Source organism: Hylobates moloch, unplaced genomic scaffold, assembly GCF_009828535.3.
Source record: "Hylobates moloch isolate HMO894 unplaced genomic scaffold, HMol_V3 SCAFFOLD_17, whole genome shotgun sequence".
In the NCBI taxonomy this organism is placed as follows: domain Eukaryota; kingdom Metazoa; phylum Chordata; class Mammalia; order Primates; family Hylobatidae; genus Hylobates; species Hylobates moloch.
The window spans coordinates 13,163,700-13,191,556 of record NW_026652292.1 but is presented as its reverse complement, the minus strand read 5'-3'; the positions used below and the strand labels follow the sequence as shown (position 1 = coordinate 13,191,556).

At 40.1% G+C, this 27,857-nt stretch overlaps 1 protein-coding gene across 5 annotated transcripts in view; it reads right to left on the bottom strand.

Moving 5' to 3' along the window:
• TRIO (trio Rho guanine nucleotide exchange factor) overlaps positions 1 to 27,857 on the bottom strand; it is a 362,171-nt gene that overhangs the window by 222,254 nt on the left and 112,060 nt on the right. For all 5 annotated transcript variants that reach the window (XR_009210507.1, XM_032135420.2, XM_032135421.2 and 2 more), the window contains exons 2-3: positions 13,918 to 13,992; positions 4,383 to 4,497 (exon numbers count right to left, since the gene is read on the bottom strand). Coding sequence is in view for 4 of the 5 variants with exons in the window: in XM_032135420.2 (XP_031991311.1) it covers positions 4,383 to 4,497; positions 13,918 to 13,972 (170 nt within the window). In the remaining variant the exon portion in view is untranslated. The remainder of the gene's footprint in view (positions 1 to 4,382; positions 4,498 to 13,917; positions 13,993 to 27,857) is intronic.

Genomic DNA, 27,857 nt, shown 5'->3' with positions numbered 1-27,857 from the left:
AAAACGGTGGCAATAGGTTTTATTTGTTTTACTAGTTGCTGTTTGGTAGACTGCACTGTAACCATCAGTCTTCACCATATCAAGATAAATTCCCTTGAAGCCCATCTTTCTCCTAACATGGCCTTACACAGTATGCACATGAACTACAAAGCCCCTCTACTTGAAAGAAGCTTAAAAGGAATCCTGAATGACTCCAGGCTTAACAACAGGAATAAGCCGGAGAACAACAAAACCAAAAGCTACGCTGAGCTTGCAGTTTACAGAAGGATTAACTATTCACCTTCCTCCGTGATCAAACTGCTCCCACCCAGCGGCTTCCTAAGTAATGAAAATGGCAAATGAACTGGGCTGGGAGTGCACAGCATTTCAATCCATCTACTTTTATCAAGTTAAAAGCCAGTCATCATTAAGACACCAGTGACTTGTAAACATCCCCAAATCTGGGTCCTATTTACGAGCACCTAATAAACAGCTGCCTACTGGAGAAGGGCCCCCAAGCCCTTCCACCACCTAAGAGACACTGTTCTTTGGGAAACGTGACTTATTAACCAGTTATTTTAGCATTTTTACCGAAGAGCCTCATGTTTATCTGTGAGATAAGGAAAATTTACATAAAAATAAGGTCCCCTTTCAACACAGGTCCCTAAAAAGGAGAAACTCTACTTGTTTGGTTCCTAGAGGAAGGAAGCATCTTTTTATATGACTATTTATGAATGAATCAATTAAAAATCTTCGTATAATTTCATTAGTGGACAACAAGGAGTAAGAATGGTTTATCTATTAATATTTAGCAACTATAAATCATTCTAAAGAAGGCAGAATGTTCTAGAACATAATTAGTATTAAATACAATTCAAGTAACAAGAGCAACAGCCACCGAGAGACATTCTAAGATCAATGTCACTGTGCAGGACTTGCAATGACAGCAGCAAGAACTGCTGCTGCTTCTTATTTCTCCTACACACATTTAGTGGAAAGATTCATTGCAAATGAATCTTATGAACTCACCTTGTTACTACAATTGTTTGTTTGTTTTTTTTTAAAAAAAAAAAAGGGCAGGGAGGGGCAACCCCAGGAATAATACTCAAATCACTCACAGCTGCTCAAGTCACGTTTCTGTTGAACCGTGCGGGACACACACAATCTAGAAGGCATGCAGAAGAAAACAATGTGATCTGCCTCTAGAAATCATGTCAAAAGGAAAGTAATTGAAGGAATATAGAAGGGTGAATATGAAATCAGAAAATTATTGCACTGTATCTGAGCAAGCTACTGCATGTCAAGCACCATGCAGGATTACAGGAATAATTTTACTCAATACTCACAATGATCTCAAAATGTACAGGTCATTATCACATTTTCAGATCAGGAAAGCAATGAAAGTGAAGTCATGTGTCCGAGGTCACAGTCAGTCTGATTCTGAGGCCCATGCTCTCCCTTCACATATGACACCAGCCCTGTGACTGTCTAACTGAGGAATGGCCGGAGGGCTGCCTTCAAATTCAAATCTGGGAAGCACGAGGGAGCACTGGACACAGCAAAAGGTCTCACAGGCCCCAAGACATACACACAAATGTACTGCTGGGTAGAAACGCCTTGTGTTCATACCACTCTACTACAACAAACCATCAGACTTACAAACTACACATAAGCAAACACACAAGTCCAAAGAAATTCACACACCAATAATTTGCTGATGATTTTTACAGATTGGTAAAATCTGTATCACATAATTTGTTTGGTTAAAACCAAACAGCGCTCCTGCTGCTATGCACTCACTGGGGTAGTGCCTGCAGGACCCTGGGAGGGAGGGCCCAGAGAGGACTCACTTTGTGGCCACTTCTTTCAATTTGGACTACTCTGAAATATTTCTCCATTATCACTCAGCAAATGTTAATTCCACCTCTCTTATTTGCTCATTAATCAAGGACAAGCAAAATGGCATTTCTTGTCACTTGGGACTGCAGTTAATGCAAACGCAAACCTAGGTACTGAAATGAAGTGACTGTTCAGTGGCTGGAGGGTCATCCTACACACTCAAGAATTTTTGAGTGACATGATGTGATCTTTGGGATTTGCTATAAAATACACCAGGGGAATAATTAGAGAAAAACAAGATAGGCAAAATTTGATAAACGCTGAAGCTGGGTGATGGGTATATGTGTGTTCATGATATTATTCTTATCCTCTCCACTTTTGTGTATTCTCACAATTTCCTACAAAAAAACGTTTTTTTTTTTTAAAGTGGGTCATCCAGATTATCCAAAATGTGACTGAATCAATTTCTATATCAATAAATGAATAATTTTTAATATTTGCTATTAACACAGGTTTCAAGACCAAAAGGCAAATTGTCAAAGTTACCACTATATAGTATTCAAATTATGTAAGTTTTTTAAATCACACGAGTGAACATAAAATTCAACTTTAGTTTTTATTAAACTATATGACAAGTATCATTTTGATTGGCAGTGATTTTTTTTTTTAACCCTGCCCTTTGTATTTCTTTTTCCATCATTATCACAGACCCGGCACATAGTAAAAGCTTAGTAAGTAGTAGTTTACACTCTATTTTTATTTATAAATGATAGTGAGTATAAATAACTTCTAAACTACTTTCCAACTCTAAGATTTCAACAGGTCAGCTGCCAAAGAAACACCAGAAGAAGAAAGGGAAACTTACTCCAGATAAGTAGGGCTCACTCAGTCGCTGATGCCACACAGTGATAGTTTTCTCGTAAAGGATACTCTGACAGAAAACGCAAGAACTTCCCCAGCAAGTCAAACTATCAAGACCAAAAGCTGATTGCCATCAGCCACAGCCAGCCCTGTTATGACGGGGCATGGCTGCCTTGTCCCGCTGGTGTCAACCTACACAGGTTGAGTGCTGTGAACCACGTGCTGTGGTAGATCTATTACCTTTACCACAACCTTTGAAACCCATTATGCTGTTACCATCTTACATCATTCTCTTGTAGCATGTTCCTTAAGGTTACTACCTAGCCAGCCCATATTATGGCCGAGTCTTCTCTCACACGTCCTCATTTAGTCTCTTAGGAAACACCTCCTCTCACTCTACCATGGCCGCCACTGATGCCCTTCAGTATGTGCCTTTCTGGAATAAAAGAGACACCTGAGGACTCACCCTTTCCTCATAGATAGGCACCCCTCCAACCTGCAACACACACCAAATCTCCTATCCCGGGCATGACTGTATCCTTAGATTATATCAGCATGGCATTATATTTTCCAGAATATAACTGGAACAATTAAATGGAGATATTAATTGGTGTGATCTGGCTCTGTGTCCCCACCCAAATCTCATGTTGAACTGTAATCCCCAGTGTTGGAGGTGGGCCTGGTGGGAGGTAATTGGATCACAGGGCGGAGCGGAGGGGTTCTAATGGTTTAGTACCATCCCCCTAGTGCTGTCCCCGATGGAGTTCTCATGAGAACTGGTTGTTTAAAAGTGTGTGGCACCTGACTGCCTACCTCCACCCTCTTCCTCCTGCTCCAACCATATGAGGATGTGCCTGCTTCCCCTTTGCCTTCTGCCATGAAGGTAAGTTTCCTGAGGCCTCCCTAGCCATTAAACCAATTAAACCTCTCTTCTTTATAAATTACCCAGTCCCAAACATTTCTTAATAGCAGTGTGAGAAAGAACTAATACATTAATATAGGCAGGAAATTTCCTCCACCAGTTGTCAGCTAGATCTACAAATAAAACTCAAGTAATACATTCCCAGAGCAGAAACATTCTAAATTCCTCAAGTATACACACAGGCCAGCTCCTAGTAACTCACAACTCCCCACTTGCGGACTCTTCAGAAAACACAACATTGCTTGTTCTTGGTGTTCTTTGGCACCTATGCTAAAAATTCCCATTACCAATGCAGTCTCAATTTTGATACAGATTCCCAGATCTACGCCCAATATATAGATAATAAGGATTTTTAATGCCCCACAAACTTCATGTTACATATCAACAGACTATTTTTAAAGAACTAATGTTTGCCAAGAAGGCAGAAATGCATTATCAAAAGCAGCACCCAACTGTGATCACCCAGGCCTCTGTGTCACAGTATTAGAATCATCAACGATGGCTTTCTACCTCAGGCACCGCATCCTGAAATCCCAGCTGAGTATCCCGATCCACTGTCAACACACAAAGCTCTTACCTACCTTCATGTCCCTGCTCCCCAAAGTGTTTTACACTAGACAATAACGGTCACAAAATGGTAATAAGGAGAAAGATAATGATTTTTGTTTTATACTACTTGCCCTGGAATTCAGGCTACCACTTAGCTGATTTCTAACGAGTATAGCACCACATCTCTTGTAAATGTGACATCAGTGACAAGCACAAGCCACATAGAACTAACCTGGGAATACAGGCCAGATAGGAAATGAGTCTCCTGAGATCCTCCTGTCGTATTCTGTCATGATTGCTACGGGCTGGAAACGTTAAAATGGGACCTCCACGTTTATCTCTACCACCTGAAAAACAAACATTAGGAATACACTTAGACAGAAACAAGATAAGACACATCCTATGTTATCATCCATTCACTCTGTCAAAATTATTCCTGAAGCAACTCCACAAATTTGCACAGGGCAGGAGTCCTTGTTTCACCTGAGGCACAGTGAGGATAGGGCATCCCTTCAGGGATCTGGGAGAAAATGTCGGAGCTCTGCAGGCCACATGGAAGGTACTACATATGGCCTTGTCTTTTTTGGGAAAAACTCCTTTCTTCAGTGTTTATGTTTTGGACAGAATGAAAAGTTGTCACGTCCATGTGTTTCACTCACCTCAGACAACCACCTCCCTCACAGCTGCCCTCTATGTCAGTCTCCCCCACATTCTGCCCCATTGCCCTGCATTCAAAGCTCTTTCTTTCCTATCAACAAGATGGGTCTAAGTCTTGAAAGGAAAGCGAAAGGAACATTCTCCAAGCTATGCTGATGACGACTTTATAATCTGGGATGGATGGCACCTGACCCTCACTGGTCCAGCTTTGCCAATCTCTCACACGGAACCACACACATGCATGTGAGAGAACCACATGAGAATTTTAAAGCTAATTAGCTTAAGGATTTTAGAAAAATTCTATCACACACTAAGAGTACAAATCTCAGAGTATGTGACTTTGACAGACAGGCAGGCAGAACGATTTCTTGTTAACATATACAATCCTAATGAAGTCAGCTTGGTATTACTAAACGCTTGTGGTAAAACTGTCACATTTATTTTATTACTTCCATCGGGGTTGTCAGGAAAATAGAGAAAAAATTTAGCCTTCTCAAGTGGATCCTTCATTTAGTTTTAGAACTCTGATGATCTCTCTTCGGGAGACCTCAAAATTCAAGTCACAATACAAAACTCTTCATTATTTTCTATGCATCAAAAATCATAATCTAAAATTAGAAAGAAAGAAAGCAAAAAAAAAAAAAAAAACCAGAAGATTCTTTCCTTTTAGAAAAGCCAAAAAACATACAGCAGAAGATGATGGTATTTTAAAAACATATTTTACCAATATGGTTTTCATCACTTCATAGGAATTATGTACTCATTCTAAATAATAATGAAGCTTCATTTTGATTGGGAATACTTAAAGCAATCCACATGTATTGTTCAGTCTTGTAATCTAGAAAAGCCTTAAATTATTTCTAAATCCAGTAATTTAGGTATTATATGGGAACAACAATCATAGGTAACAACAGATCCAGGTAGGGTATCACGTGCTCTACATACACTTTCTGATGTGATTTTACAATGACTCTGTTAAGAGGTTTTATCATTCCAGTCTTATAGAGATACTGAGGCTCCAAAAGCTTAAATAAAGACGAAGGAACTATGCAACACTGTCATCGCTAGGTCTTCACCCCGACAAAAAAAAAATTGTATGATCTTTCGAACTACTGGCTTTAGTTCTTTTCTAGTAGTAAAAATGTCATAGGGATAACTAAATAACGGGTTCCTGGTCCTTTGTGGGGGCTAACATTTATGAATGCAAAGTACTATTAAAAGTGAGAAGCAGTACTGCTCATTATCAAGTGATCTTCTAAAACATCTGATATGATTTTTAGGGTAATACCAATGGCTCTAATTTTTTGGAATACCTCTTATCCCCAAGATAAGACAGATTAACAACTTCAATATTTTTCATTTCCCAATACCTTTCATTCTTTTCAAAAGAGTCAACCTCCTTGATTGAAATTATCATAGATCAACACATATTATAGAAATTTGAATTATTAAAAATACAGTACATATTATTTAAATTAAAACATTCCCCTCACTTTTGCTAAAGAGAAAGCTAGCATCTAACGTTTTTTCTAGACCACAATTCTGAATTTTTAAAATGTGTTTGAAAAGCAGCATAATGTTTGATTCCATAGGGACCCACATTACACTCTCCTCCCTCCTGGGTCACCGTAGCTCACAAGTCAATCAAGGCATGCTCCACCACAGGTGTGAGAAGTAGAATCCACAATCTGCCAATCTAAGAAAGTTGCATGGGAAGTCAGTAGGTGTGCACAATGCGCATGGCCATTCTGATCACCCCAGACGTGAGAACCAAAGGCAGCTCTGTGCAGAAGTTTTGACAGCCTTTACTACACTTTTCCAACTTTCAACTACAAAGATTTCTCCCAGGCTGGTAGCACTAGCGAGCAGTATCCTAAGACTTGATAGCAAGTTCATCCGCTTAGTTGCTGAGTCATGTCCTAAAAAAAGCATATAGACACCTGAACCTGAATTCTAAGATAGAGGAAAAATTTTCACTTTCCCTTTTCCTAGAAAAGAACTTCAGAAAATTCACTGGGATATTTTTACAATTTTATCAAAAATCATTTATGAAGTAAGAATCTTTTCACATGCTAATCTCCCTGCTAAGGGTGCACCTTCCAATAGATGGTGTAACACAGTTAATGATCACTTTCTGCTGACTCCTCCTCAGGGAGGTATGAAGAAAAAATCTTAGAAAGGATGAAGTATACTTCAGAGGAACATGGTCACTAAACCTCAAGAGCTTAAAATCAGCTACACAGGTGTCTGTTTAATTCTATTCCCCAAGATTTAGGTTGGTTTCCAAAATCACAGGAAGTACCCAAATGAAAATAGCATCTGGGTATAAAGCAGAAAAGTCACAAATGCAAAGTTCTGTTCCTGTTCCTAAACTAGTAAAAATAACAGCACTGCAGTTCATAAAAACTTCACCTATTAGATACACCCATATGTGTGTGTTATCAACTCTAAGCCACATGGTGAGGCAGGCGGGACAGATGTCAGCCTCATTTTATAGATAGGAAATCAGTGCCTTAGTTTCTACAATGAAATGGAAGTTTTTCATGTCTGTAACCAAACAACAGCTCATTGATTATCTGCTTATCCAAATGCTGCCTTAGTCAAAAAGCAAAAAAAAAAAAAAAAAAACACACACACAAAAAAACCACACAAACAAAAAAAACACCACACAAACAAAAAAAAACACCAAAAAACAGTTTTTGTTTATAATGATCGTTGTTTTACTTTCAGTTCACATAAACCTGCATCCTCTCCTATACCCAATCTTACTTCTCTAAGGCACTTCTTACCTTCTAGGAAATGATACAATTTACATATTCTTTTTGTCTATTTGTCTCCTCCACTGGAACATAAGCTCCATGAGGGCAGGCATCTTTGTTTCATTCGCTCATTTAAGAATACACAATGCTCTCCATGTCCAGTGAGACTGGCACCCAACAAACATTTGCTGAATGGATTATTTTTCCATATTCCACACAATATTAACTAAAAATACCTCCTATCAGGTATTAGTTAGCAGAAATGCCTGACGGATATCCTACGGATGCTAAGGGAACTGAGGTTTATTTTAATAATAGAAAGAAGGCTGAAAGGGTCCTACACTACAGCTACACATGTCTGTGTGACACTTATTTCCTTAAACCCTGAGACCTCATTTCCCTCTTCTTAAAACTCCAGGAGACTTGGTCTCTTGAGCAATGTGGCCCAGGATGACCACAGAAACAGCTAGATTCACAATCACCTCTTTCTCTTTAAATGAATTAGAAGCTCACCTTTCACTTATTTAGAAAGAACATGCATGAAAGCCATGCTTGCTTTGAGGAGTAAAATGTAAATTTCAACGAACCAACTGTATCTTTCTCTCCATAGCCCTTGTTTCAATTGAAACTATTCTTTCGCCGCTGTCCAACCTCCCACTCCCAACTCCCAAGGAACAGTCTAACTCACACTGACAATAAAAAGCAGCCTTTGCCAAGGAAATCTCTGAAAGACATAGTTTGTAGAAGACAGAAATGATGGCTAATGTCTATTAAGTGTGCCATAAAATAATACAACTCTGTTAAAAGGATGCCCACTGGGCTCCTGCTCTAACAGCAGCCAAGGCGAGCACCTCGCCAGCCCTGCACCTTCTAGGCTCATCTCTTGCTGCCTGGTCCTGAGAACTAGGAATTGGCTCATGGAGTATTTCTACTGAAAGCTGAGAAGACTCAGCAGCCTGCATGAAAAGTCCCGCCAGTTCCTGCCCTCTCAGTCAGTCCCTGCCAGCTCCCACTATGCTAGGATTCTAACAAGATATCCAAGACGAATGGAAGGTTCCCCTTCTCTTCTGGGGAAACGCAGTACTCTGCAAAACTGGACCATGAAGAACTAAGGCACCAGCAAACCTTAAGGCATCAAATCCCACATTCCTGTCAATACCCCCAACTTGATAAGAGTGAATGTTCACTGCACCCCAAAAAGCTATTCTAAAAGAAAAAAAAAAAGGTCCATCAATGGGCATCTGACTGAATTAACTATATATATATATATATATATATACACACACATATATAGACATACATGTATATATATAACACATATACATAGATATAGACACACATATATATATAAACACATATATATAGACATATATATACACACACACACAGAGAGAGAGAGTTGCGTTTTACTCTGGTATACATATATTTGTGTATTACTCTGCTACACACAAAAAAACACAGTAATACACAACTGTAAAAAGCAATGAGAATTCTATTATGTGTTGCTATATACTGATCTCCAGAATATTCTTTGAAATAAAACAAGCAAAGAATAGGAAATGAGGCATATTACGTTTCTGTTTATCTCGGGGAGAAGAAGATGAAAACAGATGGGAAGAACAATAGAATTGCTCATATTTTAAAAGCATAAGGATTAAACCAAAAACTTAAAGTTTTCCTATAAGGGAGGCACAGGGTGGAGAAGGCAAACACAAAAACTAGATTTTTTTTTTAACCATACCTTAACTTTTAACTATTTTTTAGTTATTACTGTGTAATTATGCTAAGTTTTACTCAAAACTGAAGCAAGTTGGGGTTTTTAAGTCTTACAAATGTAAAGCAAAATAAAATGATTCCAGGTTTCAAGCTGATGGCATATCCACATGGAAAGGAAGTGTCTCGTGTGACCTTAAAATACAGTAATAGATCTGTAGATTTCTAATGGCATACATCCTCAAGACAACAAGAAAAATACTAAATTGCATTTGGTAGTCATACACTGTGCTAATACCATTAGCATTACAAAGTAAGTAATTGTGTCCACATAAGAAAAAGCTAACATTTTTAGATTAATGAAATGGATATCCACAAATATACAATTGAAAAAGTAAAATGAAGTATCTATAATCCTAAATTTGAACTATGAATTTTAATATAAAGTCATGATATCATTTCTCATTAAAATGTGTGTGTGTGTTTTCCCCCAGATTTGTCCACTAAAGACACATAGAAACAACAACAAACCCAGTGGATATCCCCAGCAACCCGTATTGTTTCGCACTAAAAGGAACCAGGGCTCTTCAGAGAAATGGCTGATTCCAGATCTGAGGCAGGAATTATACAAGATGGTCCTGAAACATCTTGTCACATCAGCAAACAAAACTTAAGAGCCAATTTGAAAAGGTTCCCATTGGCCAAAGATGGGACAATTTTAACTTCGTAAGACAGAAAATGTGCAATGAATCAAAACATCATATATATTTAAAATCATGCATTTGAAATGTCTTTATCGGGGGAAAAAACAAACAAACAAACAAACAATGGTCCTTTTTCAATAGCCTGAAAACTGGTTACGGACAAGAACCAATCACTTATCCTACTTCTCCTGTATGAACTCTTTCTCAGGACAATCAAGTAATTGGTGATGGGACATCTCTCTTTACAGGATATCCAAGTTAATAAATGAAAAAGAAACAACATAAGTAGAATATCACTATCTTGTAACTCTTAAATACTAGATCTAAGCAATAATCATCAATGAACACCATAAAAACGAGACAACACTCTCCTAATAAAACTCCCTATGAAACTAAACAATCACACCCATTAAGTATTTTTGCCCCCTTCCCTGCCAGATCAAAGCTCAGTCTAATCAAGCCTCAAGACCTAACTCCTAGTCTGCAAGAAACACGGGGGAAGTGAACATGTTAAATGACCACCCAGTGACACAGCCAGCAAAATCTACACTACAGGAAAATCCACAGGAAGACACCTGGATTCCTCGCTTCCTAAAACATCAGGAGGTAAGACACAAAGAGCCTACAGGTTAAAAGAGCCTTACCAGGCATCTCAACCAGCTGCAATGCATATGAGACAAGCATAAAAATTTGAATACCCACTGGGTTTTTTGGGGGATATGAAATAATTACCATTCAATTTTTAGGTCTGTTATTGGTATTGCAGGGGTTTTTTATAACACTCACGTTTAAGAGATAAATACTAAATACTTATAAATAAAATAGTATCTAGAATTTACTTCAAAATTATCCAGAGTGAAGAGAAGAGTAAGTGGAAATACAGATGAAGCAAGTTGCTGAAGTGGGCTATGAATTCGTGCAAATTCATTATACTATTTTCTTTCCTTTGATGTTAAAATGTTCCATAATGAACAGTTAAAAAAGAATGTGTTCTTAATTCTGGTGGTTGTCTGTGAAATTTTCTAAGGCTCAAACCCTAGTGGCATAGGAACCACACTAATAGTTGACATTATATGTAAGATGCCATTAGACGCAAACTCCATTAAATATAAACTACGGGGCATTTTTACAAGGTTTGGTAGTCTTGTGAGGGCTGCATCCTCCACGGGCAGAAGAGGAATGCTGCTTCCTCACATGGCTGAAGGGCAAGGGTAAAGCCTCTTTACAGGGGCCTTAATCCCACACAAGGGAGGAGCCCTCATGGCCTAATTGCCCCTTAAAGGTCCCACCTCTTAATAGCATCACATTGGCAACATCTGAATTTTGGAGGTGATCCATCAAACCACAGCACTGTCCTCTGACTTCAAACACCAAGTTAGGTAAGACATTTAACCTCACTGCGTTCATCCTAAATGAAGGAAGTAGTACGTTCTATCTTACTTAAGTGCAATCAGCATTACTTTTTAGAAGACCTAGACACTAAGGATCGGAAATATTCAAGTTCAAGAAATTATCACTGGGTTCTTAGAGATCTTGACCTAATAAGTATCTTTTAAATTAAATCACTCATCTTTTGGCCTACTTTTACAAAGCCCCTGCCATTTTACTTAGATTTAACTACTAAAAGCCATTCACATGGAGAGCTTTTACAAAAGTATCATAATATTCCCTAAAATTTTGTAAAATGGGGTCAGGGCAGAAAGTAGATTAGTGATTGCCAGTGCTGGGGGCTTGGGGGGTGGATATGGCGTTCTTGGGAGGTGATGAAAAGGTCCTGGAATTAATGGTAATGGTTGCACAACCTGGTGATACACTCAAATCCACTGAATCACACGTTTTAAAAAGGTGGATTTTAGAGTATGTGAATTAGATTTCAATAAAAAAGAAACAAAAAAATGAGTTAGAGATAAATTTTATTTTGTAAAGTTTACTCATTCTTTGTAATTTTCAAAAACTGTAATACAACACAAGTAGTCAATTTCTACTTAATTTTACTGTTTTTCTCCCTTCCTAAAGGAGATAATAAGCCTAAAACAAGAGCAATGAGCTCATGCTAATCAGCTTTGCCAGTTCTGGTCATAAATTAGGAATACTGTAAAAGTGAGGTGACACCTACTAATGTCATTTTGCTAACACTGCTGGAAGCTCTACCATCGCTAATATTTTAAACAGTTCCTACTAATCTGTGGTAAAAGCAAAACTTCCCACCCCACCAAAGATATCCAACTTTATGTAACCCTGAAGAATTTAAGGTTTTATTAAACATTTAAGACAAACTCTGAAAGACTGTCGATTTTGTTTCTTTGATTAGTTAAAAGGTAAACAGTTTTAGTGTTGACTGTAAACTATATAAAAATGTCAGCTGATAATATATTCTGTATTAACTGCCTAATAAAAGCATGAATACAGATAAAACCCACCAATCTTAACCTTCCACCTTTCTTCACATGTCCATCTCCACGTGCTAATGAAAGAAGAAAATGGAACAAAACGTTCAGAAACACAAGACGGGTCGGGGGAGCAGGTGCTGTTATCACAGACCCAGACTTTAAAAATAAAAAACTGATAAACACATGGACTCGGCTTTAGGCCTTCCTTACAGATACCTCTAATTTTTGTAAGTAGAGTCTTTCAATTATTCTGTTTGTAAACTACAAAATCAGGGGTTCACAAAGCTGACATGAGTCCTTACAATGCAGTTTGTCAGCAAATGATTAGAGAAGAGCAAATAAATGCTACTTTTAAAACTCAGTGTACTGTAAGCCAGTATTTGTTTTTCACCATGTATTTCCAACAATTTAAAGCACCTTCTTTTCATGAACTTCTTACACTCTTCTGTGAACCTTCCAAATACGTAATGAATTAGATTTACTCCCACAAAATCAAACCATATTAACAGGGGCCAAGAAATATTACTGAACATGAAGCAAAACAAGATTAGCAAAAACACCATAGGAAGCTCCATCTTAAATATACAGCAATATCACATGTCCAAAGGACACAAAAAACTTACAAAAGCAGCTAGCAGTGTTATAAATTAAAAATGACATGTGTTCAAGAGGATACATAGATCAGCACAGAATGCCTATTTGAGAAAGATAAAAATTCTTAAGGGAAATTCATCTAAAAGCACATGACCACAATCTACAGATGTACTTCCTGATAGAGCAGAAAAATCTTGCAAATCTTTATTTGGTAACAGGTGAACTGGTGCCCAAAAGGTATAATACCCAAGGTCTGCTCTGTTTATGTGGGAGGAAGGTCCCAAGAAGACAGTCCGAAAAGGCCTAACGCTGACTATCTATGTGCAGAAGAGAGGGCAGTTAGGTGCCCCCAAGCCCAAGGGACTGGCCCAGAGTCTGTCTGTGGGCGGGCCAGGGCCTCAAAGACTGGGTCTACAGGGAAACGGACTCAGCTGGTAAAATCACCAGGGCTTCATCATCCACGACATGGGTCCTAGTTACTCCATGACCAGAGAGCCACAAAGGAGCAGATCTCAAGGAGAAGCAGGCGTCCTTGCCTCCCAAAAGACAAGGCAACAGAGGCAGGTACAGAGTACAAGAAACAAAAGTGAGAAATTCAGGACCCATCTACATACCACCACATTCCCACTACCTTTGTTGAAATGATCGGATTTTTAAAATCAGTTTTTTTACTTAACTGATTGGGGCAGAACAGCCGAATTTTTGTTGAATGGCAGAAACAAAAGTATTTTCATCACCAACACTAACTGACTTATCATGTGCCTCCTAGCTGGAAGAAAATGCTTTGGGTACTAGTTTCTCAGGAACAGTGCTACAAGAAAAAAGCAGTTCAAAATTCATAGAAATGCCAATGTTTTTATATGTTGTGGCAGGTGAGTTCATTTATTATGTCAGACTCTGAAATTGTGTCAGAGCAGTTGGATAAAGCAGAGTTGAAAGTTAAACTTTACCTGAAAGGTATGCAACTTTTTCCTTCAAAATTGGCAAAACATCCATAGCTTTCATTTCATCGTTTTTTCGAAACCCTGAAATACAGGAGAAAATAAAATTACTGGGTTGCTAGAGTGACAGTTAATTCCTTAACCAATCTATCCAGTGCCAACACAGCAGCTTTATCCACATCCATTAAATCAACTTAAGAAACATGATCATAGGACAACATTTAAATTCCATGTCTGTGATCACAAAACTATCTTCTATTTTAATGTTGAATAATGATTTGCACACAGACCCAGAGGTTCATGTCCCCAAAAGGCTCGCTCTCGGTCATTTCTAGCAATTAACAATTTGGTCCCAAAAGGAGACAGGATATGAAATCAGTCCAGATTACTTACCAAATCTTAATTTTTATGTAGACTAATGTACATAAATCTTTGCTGGTGCAAAGAAAACAGCAACACTGCTTTATAAAAATGGCTGCTTGTGACATCCTAAAACCTCTAGGGGGAGCTCAATGCCTCATTCTGTCATACTTCAGGGTCTGGTTAAAAATACCCAGTGGCAAGGCAGAGAGAGGGGATTATAAATAGCTGGGGCCTGGCTCTCTCCTTCCAGGCTTTCTGGGTCATGCCCCCTGGAGGAATGTCAATGGCTAATGTGGTCATACGGCCCAGTGCTACTCCAGCTTCAGAGGTGGCCAAGGCCCCTCCCCTCACTAAAAACCAACTCTGCCCCTACTCCCAATATCTTAGAAGGCCCAGTGGGAATATTATAGAAGAGGAGCATGCAATACGCAATTTAGGCCAAAATCCATCTAAGCAAAAGGAATTTTTGCAGCCCAAAAATATCTAGCCCAGCTCACCAGGGTGAATGTCTACGTGGGAATTTGGGGTCCAAAATGTCCATACTCATCACAATAACTGGCTATCTCTCTCGGTGATCTCTAACAGAGGTAATCTAGGTTCAGGGATGCCTACCAAAACTAGTAACTAACATTGTTAGCAGAACAATCTCTAGGGAAAAACAAAACACCACTTCCCCATCCCCGTTTGTGTTTGTTTTTGCCAAAATAGTACAAGAAAAGCATCGCAAATGCTAGCATGGTAATACAACTACAGCAAGATGTAGACTTGGAATTAGAAGGCAAGGAAAGTACTGAAGTGAAGGAGTGAACATTTCACTTTTGGTGTCCTGAGCAGCAACTCGGGGCAAGCCCTGCTACAGGGAACATTTATAAAAAACGACTCTCTCCAGCCACTAGAGAAAGACAAAAGCTGAGAGAGACACCTTGAAAAGGAAATGACCCTGGGTACACATCCCATCATTAGGGCTGTTAGCCTGAGGGCAGGGCCCCATCTAAGCAATGTGGAGCTTTTAAAACAAAAACCAGGTGAATTCCAAGCAGCCCTGCTAAGGATTAAAGATCTATCAAAATTTGAGTTGCTGCCCACTGCAAACACAGAGAATATGTAGTGTGGGTCAGGCCAAATTACATGCCTGCTACAGCAGGCAAACAAGCGGCAACAAAGTCAACATCTTCGAGAGGAATATAGCAGAATTCAGTCTCTACAACGTTATCACTCATAGAAACAAAGAATGAATAAATCAGTGGTGTGATCTGATTTCTTAATGTAAATCGCTCCTGTCCATAGAATACATCCACATGTATAATGAACCCAGTTTAATGAGACTTAACTATGACACTGACAACCACCACAGATTTCACAGCCAACACATCCGGCTGAGGACCATGAGGTCCTAGGAAGGCTGCGTGGAACTATTCGGCCATTTATGGGTAGATTTGACCGAGCTGGGGCCTCCACAGCACCAGGCCATTTTCCTTTCCAATGCACCATGCTTTGTGCTGGCAACCCACCAAGCTTTGAAAACAGTGGCTATTTATAAAAGGCAAAACATCTGAGCCAAGAGTTCTGCAATTTCATCCTCAGGTTCCTTCAAAACTCTTGAATGGATGCAATCTAGTCAGCAATTCACTGCCAGTCACTGTAACTCACTGAATGTGTCTACGAAGACTGACTTCATCTGCTGTGGCTGCCGTGGACACAGATGGCACTGGGGCAACTGCAAGGCAAAGAGGACTAAGGCTCCTCAGAGACCCTCAAAGAGACAAGCTGACAAACACCTATAAAACAAGGCAGATTATGAAATGTTCATAGGCAGCACCAAGTGCCATGGGACCCGGGCAAATGAGGAGGAGACAGATCACATGATAGACAAATACTAGGAAGGAGTAAGCAACAGCTGTAGATCCCTATCTACAGGTATTTGAAGGGAGGATTCCCCTTCTGTTGCTCAGATGAGAAAACGCATGCCTTCTATCATTCCCACGTCCACACCCACACGTCATGGCCAGGACACAGCACAGCCCTCAGAGAAATGTCACCACCAACTGCAGCCCTGGCTCCTACACTAGAGAGACAGAGCCCCACTTGTGAGTCACACAGCCATCACCAAGAAGAATGTCCTGATCCCAATGCTGATATACCAATAGAGAGCTGTGTGACTTGAGTCATCATTCCAAAGCATTTTTGACAATTACTGCTAACTTTCTGAATCACACCTATTTACTGATACCCACAATGGAGTGGAAGATGGAAGTGAGGGCTGCCATATTCCAGGCCACCTCACAGGAGGAACAGCATATTGATTTGAAAGCAGGGTGCAGAAAACAGAACTCAATGAATGTCTCAATTTCCTATGTCCCACTATGAGTCACGCACTCACTCCCATGTGGCCTTTCATTTCTCAGAGCTCTAGTTATGTTAACCTATGGGTCCCTCAGTTTCCCCCCAAATTAAGGAAGACTCAGTCTTTCTAGAGGAAGAAAAGCACATGAATTAATGAGAAACTGATGTGAAAAGGTGCTTCACTTTTTATTGCGATGTAGGTACATGCCCACGCATAGACCAGAATATAAATTCTAACCAGTTTAACTATATTTTTGTAGACCGTCACTGAAAAAGATGTTAATTTTATTTAAACCATCAATTAATACTTTGAAAACAGAAAAGAAAATATAAAAAGGGCAGAAATATAAAACTAACCACACAAAGAAACTTGAGTTTGTGGTTACTGTGGTGACTGGTCACTTAGGTATTATTTTAGATCTCATTTCCTTTTTTTTTTAAAAAAAAACACCCAATAAGCAAAGGACTCAGGAAGCATGTATAAATACTAAAACCAGATTAAATATATCGTATGTAACTTTCAATAAAAAGCAGGAAGAACCCAACCATGAAAGTTCCTCAGATCAAAAAGGCAGGCTGTGTTCCATGCCCTGAAGAGCTATTTAGGAAAACAGTGTAGGACTATAAAAACGTTCTAAAAAATTAAAAATAAATGGCTTCTGTGCTATTCCACAGAGTCTAGATTACACAGCAGATAAGACTCAACTCCTAATGCTTTCTTCATTCATGCATTAAAGGATCTAACTGTGGTTCCCAAACTTACTGAACAGCAGCAAATATAGGCTGCCCTCGGTGGCCGCCCCCTGGAAGCACACACTTCTCACCATCACAGAGAGGTTCAGGAACAGCAAATACCACGGCAGAGAGGCCCTGATGGGATCCCAGACCTTATCTTTGTACCAAAGACCAGACATCAGCAACATTTCTACTTCTCAGTGCCACCAGGGGGGTTTGTCAATGCTACTTAAATGGATGGAAGGGGATGCCACAAAGAAAAATTGGGTAAAATTAGGATTAACAGAAACCCTAGACAAAGAAGAGCAACTTGAGAGCAGATAACCAGATGGTAAGTGGCCCAAATCGGGGGACATTTAGTTGTACCCATTTTTTGAATTATATAATTTTTAAGTTATATAGAGCTCATACTAAACTGTGCAGAAAAGAGACTGGATTCCGTCACAATTTGAGGCATATTTTGCTGCTATCTGGAATACAGCAACCATTATGGACTCTAATGAAAAGCTAGCTTCAGCAAACAGTGAAACAGCAAGAATGGAGTCAGTCGAGGCTTATCTCTAGGTGCAGAAGATGTTTCCCAGGGGAGTCCTTAAAGACAGGCAACAAATACACTTCTGAACCAAGGCTACAATGACTATGTTCAGAATGTTTACACTAATACTTGTTGAATGCTACTGAGGAAAACAGGCTTAGGTAAAAAAATCAGATTTTATAGTTGTTAACTAAATATAAATATATAGGTGGTGCTTGATGATTTTCTTTCTGGTTTCAAGCCAACACACAAAAACTGCCTTTCCCTAAAACAAATTGGAATGTTTAGAGATTTTAATATACTCATTTTAAAATAACCACAAGTTTCAGCATACTACTTGCCAAAATTCTGTTACCACCTTTCAAATTACTATTTGGTTCGATAGCATGTCAGTGTGAGCATAAATGTTAAATCTGCCCCCCACATCACTTCTATTCCTTAATAATAAACATTATACTGTTCATCAAGTGAATAGTTGCCTCTTTTTCTCTAGATCAGCCAATTTGCCAGAGGACATGTCTGTTTTGCTCCCTGCTGTATCCTACATACCTAAGATAGGGCCAGGCAAAGGGCATTCACCAGATGTGGGATGGCTGGGTAGAAAGATGGATGAAGGGGGCCGCCGAGGCAGGCAGATTGCCTGAACTCAGGAATTTGAGGCCAGCCTGGGAAGAATGGTGAAACCCCATCTCTACTAAAATATGAAAAAATATTAGCCAGGAGCTGTGGCGCACACCTGTAGTCCCAACTACTAGGGAGGCTGAGAAAGAAGAATCACTTGGACCCAGGAGGCGGAGGGTGCAGTCAGCCAAGATCATGCCACTGCATACCTGGACAACAGAGTGAGACTTTGTCTCCAAAAAAAGAAAAAGAAAAAGATGGATGGATGAACGAATCAATCAATCAATGAATAAACTCAACCAACAAATAAATATATTGCTACAGCATCTCGCCCCTGACCCCTACCCAAGAACCCCAAAACTCCTTAGTACTTTCTATTTTTGTTTTGTGAAATGTTAGGTATAGTTTAGCCTTCAATCATAGTATGATTTATATTCATAAGATGGAAAATTAATCTCTCTGCCCTAACAAGAAATATTCTGCAAGTTATCATTCAACAGTGAAATATCTTTCCACTGACTCAAGAGTCGGGAACTTCAACTATCTAATACCTCACTGACCAAATCAATTACTCATCTTTCATCCTGAAACCCTGCAAAGAGATGCTGCACTGAGACAAATACCTTTCTAAGCTAGTCACTGATGACCAGAATGCTCACTCACTTGGTCACTTCTGTGGCATTAAATTTAAGACAACAGTAACAAATAGTCCAGGAACAACAAGCCCCTCTCCGATTTATTTATAATAAAAAGCACCCTAGAAATATTTTCACAATGAGCAAAAGCTTTTATATAGCATATTATGTTTAAAATGGTATTTTTACATAATCGGCAGAAAGATGAATCAAATGAGTGAAACCATGAATCAAATTTTAAAATTTTTTAAGTAAAACATAGGTTTTATTATTTTTTTAATCCTGTATTTCTCCCAGGACTACTGGCAGATACTAGTAATCTCAAATTTTACATAATCTTCAAATTAAACTAGTCAAATGAGTTTTCCAGTAAAAACTGTTAGAAGAAACACGGTTATTCCTTGACCATTTGAGCTGTTGAACAAAATGAACTGATATGGTTCTAAACTGGCTGCGTCTCCTCCTTTAAAGGCAGCCAAGCCCACAAGACAAACTGTGCTCCTCACCCATTCTCAGGGGTTTCATGGGCCTGTCAGCTATTCCGAGTTAGTGTTTACTAAATGGGAAAATAATCTGTGGGAAGTGATTGAAAAAAAAAAAAAGAATCCTACATACTTAACAAAACACAGGTTGCAGCAGTAACAAAAATGTTAATAAATAAGCCAGTATTTTTAAACAACCAGCAAAAGAAGGTTAAATAGTAAACTAGAGCTTCCTATTAGTACTGGGTCTTGGTGGTAATTACCGAATTTTACTTATTAGTTAATTTGGGGGAAACTTCGCGCGCGCGCCTGCACGCAAAGAGCAGGGTGATAAATCTGCATCAGTTTGGCAGGCACCGCCCTCGCTCCAAAAGCGCATGCGCAAAGGGAGGTGACGTCACCTTCTCCGGGCCGGCCACTTCTCTGCGGAGCCCGCAGGATTATACTCTCAGCACAGGGAGCGGCTGCGCGTGGCTGCCCGATGTTTGTGCCATCAAGGGTTTTAGCTGTGCACACATCTAGAAGTGATGCATAGGAAGGAGGCATTTTAACGAGCCTAGATCCTCTATGAACATGTTAAAGGGTGGGGGGAAGATACAAGGTTATAACCCTCACTTTTTCTAATATGTTAAAAAAAAAAAAATCAAAACATAATACAATGCTTATATTTTTTAACATAAATATATCACAATCCACACTTATAAAATGTATATAAAATGAATTAAGACTTACATCAAGAATATGGACATGTTCACAGACAAGACCAGACAAGAATATGGATGGGCTTCATAGTAGAGCATTACAATTTTTACCTATAACCTTTACGGTTATAACTGTTGGACTGGCTAATTTATCCCTTCACATAATTTTAGAAGCAACAGCCTATAACAGCATACCTCAAAGAAAGAGTATTTTTTTTTTATTAATTCAAGGGAGTTAAAGAAATTTCAACTTAAAATAGTTCTAGTTTTTAATGTCTTATAAAATACAAAAGAAAACCAAAATAATCAAAAAGACCATATCAAAAAAAGTTTTTTAAACAAATACATACATTTTTAATGTAAATGAAACAATCTGTAGAACTCTTAAGGTTGGATGTTTTAATTATGTATTAATTGTGCAATGGAAGTTAATTTAAAAGCATCACAGACCAATGGAAGGGAATATTTTGATAGTCAAAAAGTATTAGTATTATAAAGGGACTCTATTTCTTACAATCTCATAAGCCAAAAAAGAAACCATGTGCCCAGGTGTGCTGTTCATGTCTGGATCCCCAGGGACGAGTACAGAGCTATGCACAGAGAAAACTGATCCCGTTTGCCTGATGCCAGAATAAAGACACACCTGTCTGTGTGCATGTCCCTGTAAAGCCTGTCAGGGATGCCTCTGAGGCTGTATTGTGGAACTGGAGTTACCCCACCCTTATCTACATATATACATCCCCTTACCCATACACACACACACACACACACACATGCACATATGGGGTTCTGTGATGCTGCCCTGCCCCAAAGACTTGCTTTACCGAAGTGTCTCAGGAAAGTCGTTTAGAAATTTAGTGTGTATCAAATAAACCAGAGGGACAGAACTGCTACAATTTGATCATCATATCAAGTGGTTTGATACACATCAGATCAGGAAGGTTGACTGCTAAAAGAAACCCTATTCAATCATTGTATCAGTCTGCTCACGAATTTTAGCACTCTTACTCTTCTTCAGAAAAAAGAAAAAGAAAAAACTCAATGATCCCATGTGTTTTAATGCAGAATAAAATCATATTCTGTGAAAGGCTTCAGAAAATAAAGCTATAATTCTACTCCTTTTCCTCTATTATCTTTTTGATTACTACATAAGGAACTGGGGCCAGAGGGGCTCTCAACCACAGAGAAGTGATATAAACTAATTATCTGAAAACCTCTCTCAGTGCACATGGACTAGCTCTGCATGGAGTTGGGGGTGCTCATACACAAAGTGTAATCTAGAGCCTTTGTTGACCTTAGCCTGTCTGGGAAAGAAAGCAACACATATGAGTTGTCAGTTCTGTGGTACAGATATTTGGTATGGAAAAATCAGGGCCACAGGGATGAGAATAGGAGAAGATGTCCTATCAAATAAAAGATTTGTGCGAAGTGTGGAAGAAGTAGTCCAAAACCGGGCAAACTGGAAAACAGACAGCACTCCAGCCAGAGCAAGCAGCATCAATAGATGCAGACAAACAAAAACACAAAACATTCATGGAAGAGAAGAAAGCGGGGGTGGGGTGGGCTATTATAGTGGGTTTTGACTGATAGGTAGGAAACTGTCCATCACTGGAACAAAGAAGTGCCATGAAGAAGAGGCATCCACATGCCTATAGGATAGTCATGCCCCCCTCAACGTCCAACCCTGCCTCATGCTCATGCCTACAAACCTGCTCCCCACAGTGTAGGTCCCAGCACAGTACCTGCCTCATAAACCATCGACCTCGTGGCCAAACCAGGAACCAGGCTTCTCCCTGCCCTCCACCCTCTCTCCCATCCCCTACCTCCATTAAACAAGGAGTTGTAGGGACTCCACAGTCCCACGAAGCACCCGTCTCTGCCAGCATTGCCCTCATGTGCTATTCCAGCGATCTCCTAATAGATGTTCATAATTCCCTCGAATGCATTCTGCCACTGTCCCTAGCATGTTTCTCAAACATCTCATCATTTTACTCCCCTAAAATTCTTCAATGGTTTCTTGGTGCTCTCAGCTACAGTTCCTCATGATCTGATGTATGCTGCCTCCACAACCTCATTGGTTCACCATTACCCCTCTCCCCAGGCTCACTCCAGGAACTGCAATCACCTGCAGGGAAGCCACACCTCCCCCTCACCACTGTACCTCCATACACATGCCTTCCCCTCCCCACCCCCAACACACACCTCTTCTTCACCTGCCCCCAGTCTGGAGTCCCCACTGCTCAACTAAACAACCCCAGGATGCACTCCCACAACACCCCAAATCCTTATCGCACTGCAGGGAAAATATCAAAAGACCTCTCGGTGTTCCTATTAGCAGCTGGGCTCCTAAAGGAAAGGGGCTATGCTGAGTCCCACTGCATGGCAGTCTCACTGAGCAGACTGCCATGGCACAGAGTATGAACTTAACACCCAGCTAGTTAAACCTCAAGATAGCAAACACGTGGTACTCTACGATTCGCGGTTCTGGGCAGAGTATCCATCTAGGCACAGAGCAATAGCGACAGCTCCAACGCATGCAACTGGCTATAAAAACTCCTTTGAAAAGCTAAAGTGACTCCATTCATTCTCTGTCTAGTATATTTGGTGACTGATTAGTACATAAAATTACATTTACATATTATCAATCTATATTTTAAAGGAGAAAAGGGTTTTTACCTTAAGTTTTTACAACGTAATTTAAAAGTTATCTGCCCAAACCAAAGAAACAAACCAATCTTCTCTGATGGAAAGAGGAGACTGTGCTTTGGAAGAAGTGAACTGGGAGGCTTGTCGTTCCAGCACCTCCACAACCAAAGGAAACGCAAGCCTCCAGGGAAGTGGTTTCTAAGCAGGAAACACAGAGCCTCACAGCTCTGCTTCTCTGCAGTCAGTGGGCTTTCCCCCCAAGAATTTAACGTGACACTGAAATGTTTTCATTATGAGATTTTGTAAACAGACCAAGCATGATGGAAGCAGCAAGCCAAGTCAACTCTACACACCTCAAAGCTAAGCATCCGCCTTTGTTCCTTCTGAATGTTAGCCCACACTGCTGTCTCAGGTCCCTCAGCCCCAGAAGGCTGGCTGGAGGCAGCCTACTGAGGGCTCACGTGACTCCATTTGCTGCCACATTAACTGAACACAAGCTAAGCCTCTGTGAGGCCTCACAGCACAAACAGTAACTCCTCAGAACATCTGTACTACTTTACCCACAAAATCCTGCCTGGGACTCACTGTGAGTACTAAGGGTACAGAACAAACACTATACAACAGGTAGGCCAAGCCAAAGTGTTCCAGACAGTCTATACATTTCCAGAAGAAAAAGGAACTGAATTCCCAGCACTGAACCACGATTTGGGTTTAAAATTTGGCTTATTCTAGCTTATCTCCACATGAGTATCCTGTACCCCAGCCTTACCTCCTGCCGACCCTAAAACTCAAAGGTTCTGATTCTGAATGAATGTTTCCTCCACAGATAAACAAAAAAGGGTTTAAGGAGGGGTAGGTGCAGGTACTAGTCACTGAAGCCACAATCCTCATCCAGGGGCCTTGCTCACCAACAAATGCCTACCAATCCTCTCTACTCCAGTATTCTGTGTTGATTCATTTTCCAGCCCTGGGTAAAACATACACCAAAGTTGAGTGTCTAAACAAGCTATCAATTAATCTGAGTGACCAGTAATTATGTCTAATTTAAAATACAGTATTCAGAGTTACTAAATTACACATATAAAATGCCAAAGTTTCTCCTAATGTACTCCACAATGTTAAGATACTTTAGGTCCATGCCCACTGCAAAAATCCCGTTAATTCATTTACTCCTATTAATATATAACATAAAGTAAATGCCACAAACAAACATCAGAATTTTTAACCGAAGATTTGAAAAGTTATTTCCACTTCAGTAAGCATGGATTTGATTCTAACATGAAACTCAGTACAAAAATAAATCTTTAATAACATCAAAGAATTTGGCGGAACTTTCTGCCAGTCAGTCCCTTGATAAAGCTTAGAATTGTGTTTAATCGCTTGGCATTCATAAAAAACATATTTATGCATGGTACTCTCTTAAACCCCAGAGATTTTTCCCCTAAATGGCATGTTCCTGATTTTAAGAAGCTTATACTCTAAAATAAAATAAAACACACATTAGACTAACCAGTAGCCTTAACCATGTACTCAGTAAGAGCTGACAAATGTCTTCCAAAATATAGTTATGTACAAAGAGATATACTGTTATGATTAATTAGACAAATCCATTTAAAAGTGTTATTTTTCATTGAAATGCTGTAACTATCACTGAGACTAAAAATAAGTCCTTAACATAAAAAAGGTGTTCCAAACCATTCTGAAAGGGTTCGAAACGCTTGCTGTAGAGATTAGAAACACAAAGCACATTAGTGAATAATAATGTAAGTAACATGTTCAAAGATTAATACTGTGATGTTCTAATATTAGAAACCCACATTATAGCTCACATATAAACTGCCTTGCCTTGCCTAAGTTACTTCGGTTAATCTACTTTGCTTTGACAGCTTTGTTCCTTTTCCTCTGAATGTAATTTGCCATACATCTGATGCTCTGAGGATTCATCCGATCAGAGGCCAGTCAAGTCCTGCTCTTTAGATGTTTATTGACCCACAGAGGCCAGACCAGCCTTGCAGCAGTCTAAGAACCCCAGTAGGAGCAATCCTGTTACTGTAACGACAACTCAAAAAAAAAAAAACAAACAAACAAACAAAAAAAAAAACCTGGCACTTTGTAATTTAGGCTGAATTCAGAATATAATCTACAGTTAATTTGGAAGTTTTCTTCCAGATCCTTCTATTTGTTGTAAAAAGATTTGACTTCTCAACAAGTATGTTAGCCCGGAGGCCATACCTGTCCAACTGTCTCAGGATTATACTGATGCTGGCAACCACTGGCTTTTGCTCCTATTAACTCAGGTGCTGCTGTCCTGCCCTACACCCTCTTTTCCCAAGCAGAAAAAGAATTCTGGTAGATAGGCCCCTATCGTTTACCCTCCTACTGAATTGCTAATGAGAAATTTAAGAAATTACAAAGAGGGCTGAGAAAAGTAATGCATCTGCTAACACAGAAAACAAAGAGAAAAGAGAAATTCATTTCTTCTCCTCCTACCTCTTTCCCCTCAAATTCCCTTCTGCATACAGACAAAAGCAGAGTGGTGGGTTTTTGTTTTTTTTTTTTATTCTGGTTAAAAATGTGTTTATTAAGCCAAATAATCTAAATATACTGATGGGAAAACAACTTTTGACACAGAAACAGATTTGCTGTGATGGACTCACCCCTCTCTTGGCATCTGTATACATATTCAAGCACATTCACTGTTCAAGAGAACGATGCAAACACACACACTAAGGAAGACCGAAGTGACCGCTGGAGGCGTGGGGACCCTCCAGGAGCCGGCAGAGGGAAGCCTCAGGAGGAAATTGCTGCTTGGAGACCCAAGTGAGCTTGAGGAAACGACCAGCTCACTTGTGGCCTGGTGGTGTCTCCTCCCTTGGATTACCCCAGGGGAGGTTGGTACTTAGGAAGTCAAAGCCAGGACAGGCTCAGAGCACCCCGCATCAGTGCCCTGGAGCCCACCACCCAGTAGGGCTGCAGCCCTCATCTGCTTCCGCCATCTTGAAATGACAGGGCACAGCTAATCCAGTGATCACAAAAAGTTCCCACAGAAGCAGCTCCAACTGTGTGACCACCTCACTCATTATCCCCCTGGGCCACTGCTGTGGAGCAGGAGGCTGGGATGGCTAGAGGCAACTGGGCTGGTGCTGGGGCCACAGGGTCTCCTCCTGCTTACTACTGGGGGGCCCTCAATAAACACTGGGGAGGTAGAAGGCGAGAGGCAGACCAAGCTCTTCCGCGGTTTTATATCTTTAGACACCTGCCCTGCAGTGCCCAATCTGAGTGGGATAAGAGTCTAAAAGACTCTGCAAAGCTGAACGTCTTGGAGGCTGGGGAATGGTTTTCCTTCTTCCAGTCTCCTAATTGCTATACTCCTGACAGGACATCTCAGTATCTTATCTACTAGAAAGCACAGGGAACATCGTTTTCCAAATTGAACTCAGTACAGTATAAAAACGGCAGTGCAGTAAGGACATTTAAATAAGGTGTGTGGCACTCACTTACTGGCCAACTCTCTGCCTCAGCATCATTCCAGTACCCTGCAGGGAGACCTCAGGGTGCCTTGCTAGTGGCCCCTGGATCTGGTGGAAATGCCTGCGGGAGCCTGTCTGGTGTCCAGAGGGCGGAAAGCCGCGACTGGATAGCAGGAGGTCGCCAGAGGCACAGATAGACATCATTCTCCTCCCATCTTCGGCTTCCACCTTTGGGCTCCCTTTTCAATAGGCGAACATTTCTCATTTTAACATACGATCAAAAATAAACAGGATCTTCCCACTCTACTTTGACACAGAGGCAAACACCACAGTGAACAGCGACTGGACACACAGACAAAGATGCTGGCCTTCGTACACACACTGCCCTTGGTGCCACACCCTTGGCCCACTATGCTAAATGCTGAACTCATTTACTTAAAGTGATGAAAAGCCACACTAAGTTTTCCTTCTTGATTCTTGCAAAAGCCAGGCCAGATGGTTTTGTGAAAGCTCACAGTATGGCATCATCAGTTAACTCTGCAACCAAAACACTGTAACACCTTCAACACCTCCAAACAGGAGAAGGATGGGCAGTTGCCATTATAGTAAATAACTTCTAAGGGGCCTGGTGGTTTTAAATATTCAATTACTCACTTTATGGTAAAACAAAAAGGCTTTTTAATCAATCCTTCTAATTCTTTCAGCTACTAAAATGAAAGCCTCAGCAAAATAGATCCCAGATTTGGAAGAGAATTGGTGTGACCTGTAAGAAGGTGTGTGTATTTATTACATATGTTTGAAACCACTATCCAGTTTAAGAACCAGAACACTGACACTCCCCTAGAAGCCTTCCCCATGCCCCTTCCCTGATCGTACACACCTCCCTGGCTCTAGACATAACCACTATGCAGACTTTCAGCATAACCGTTTGATATAGTTTAGATGTTTTGTTCCCTCCAAATCTCCTGTTGAAATGTGACCTCCCATGCTGGAGGTGGGGCATGGTGGGAGGTGTTTGAGTCATGGGGTGGATCCCTCATGAATGTCTTGGTGCTGTCTTTGAGTTCTCACTTGGTTCATGTGAAACCTGGTTGTTTAAAAGAGAGTAGCACCTCCCACTTCTCTCTCTTCTCTTTCACCATGTGAGACACTGGCTCCCCCTTCACCTTCAGCCACAAGTGGAAGCTTCCTGAGGCCCTCACCAAAAGCAGATCCTGGCACAGTGCTTCCTACACAGCCTGCAGAACAATGAGCCAAAATAAACCTCTTTTCCTTATAAATTACACAGTCTCCAATATTTCTTTATAGCAACACAAGAACAGACTAGTATATCATTCATTCCTTACTTTTCTTTACAGTTTTGCCATTTACAAACCTAATCTGTTAGTATACAATATATTGCTGTGTTGCCTGTTTTC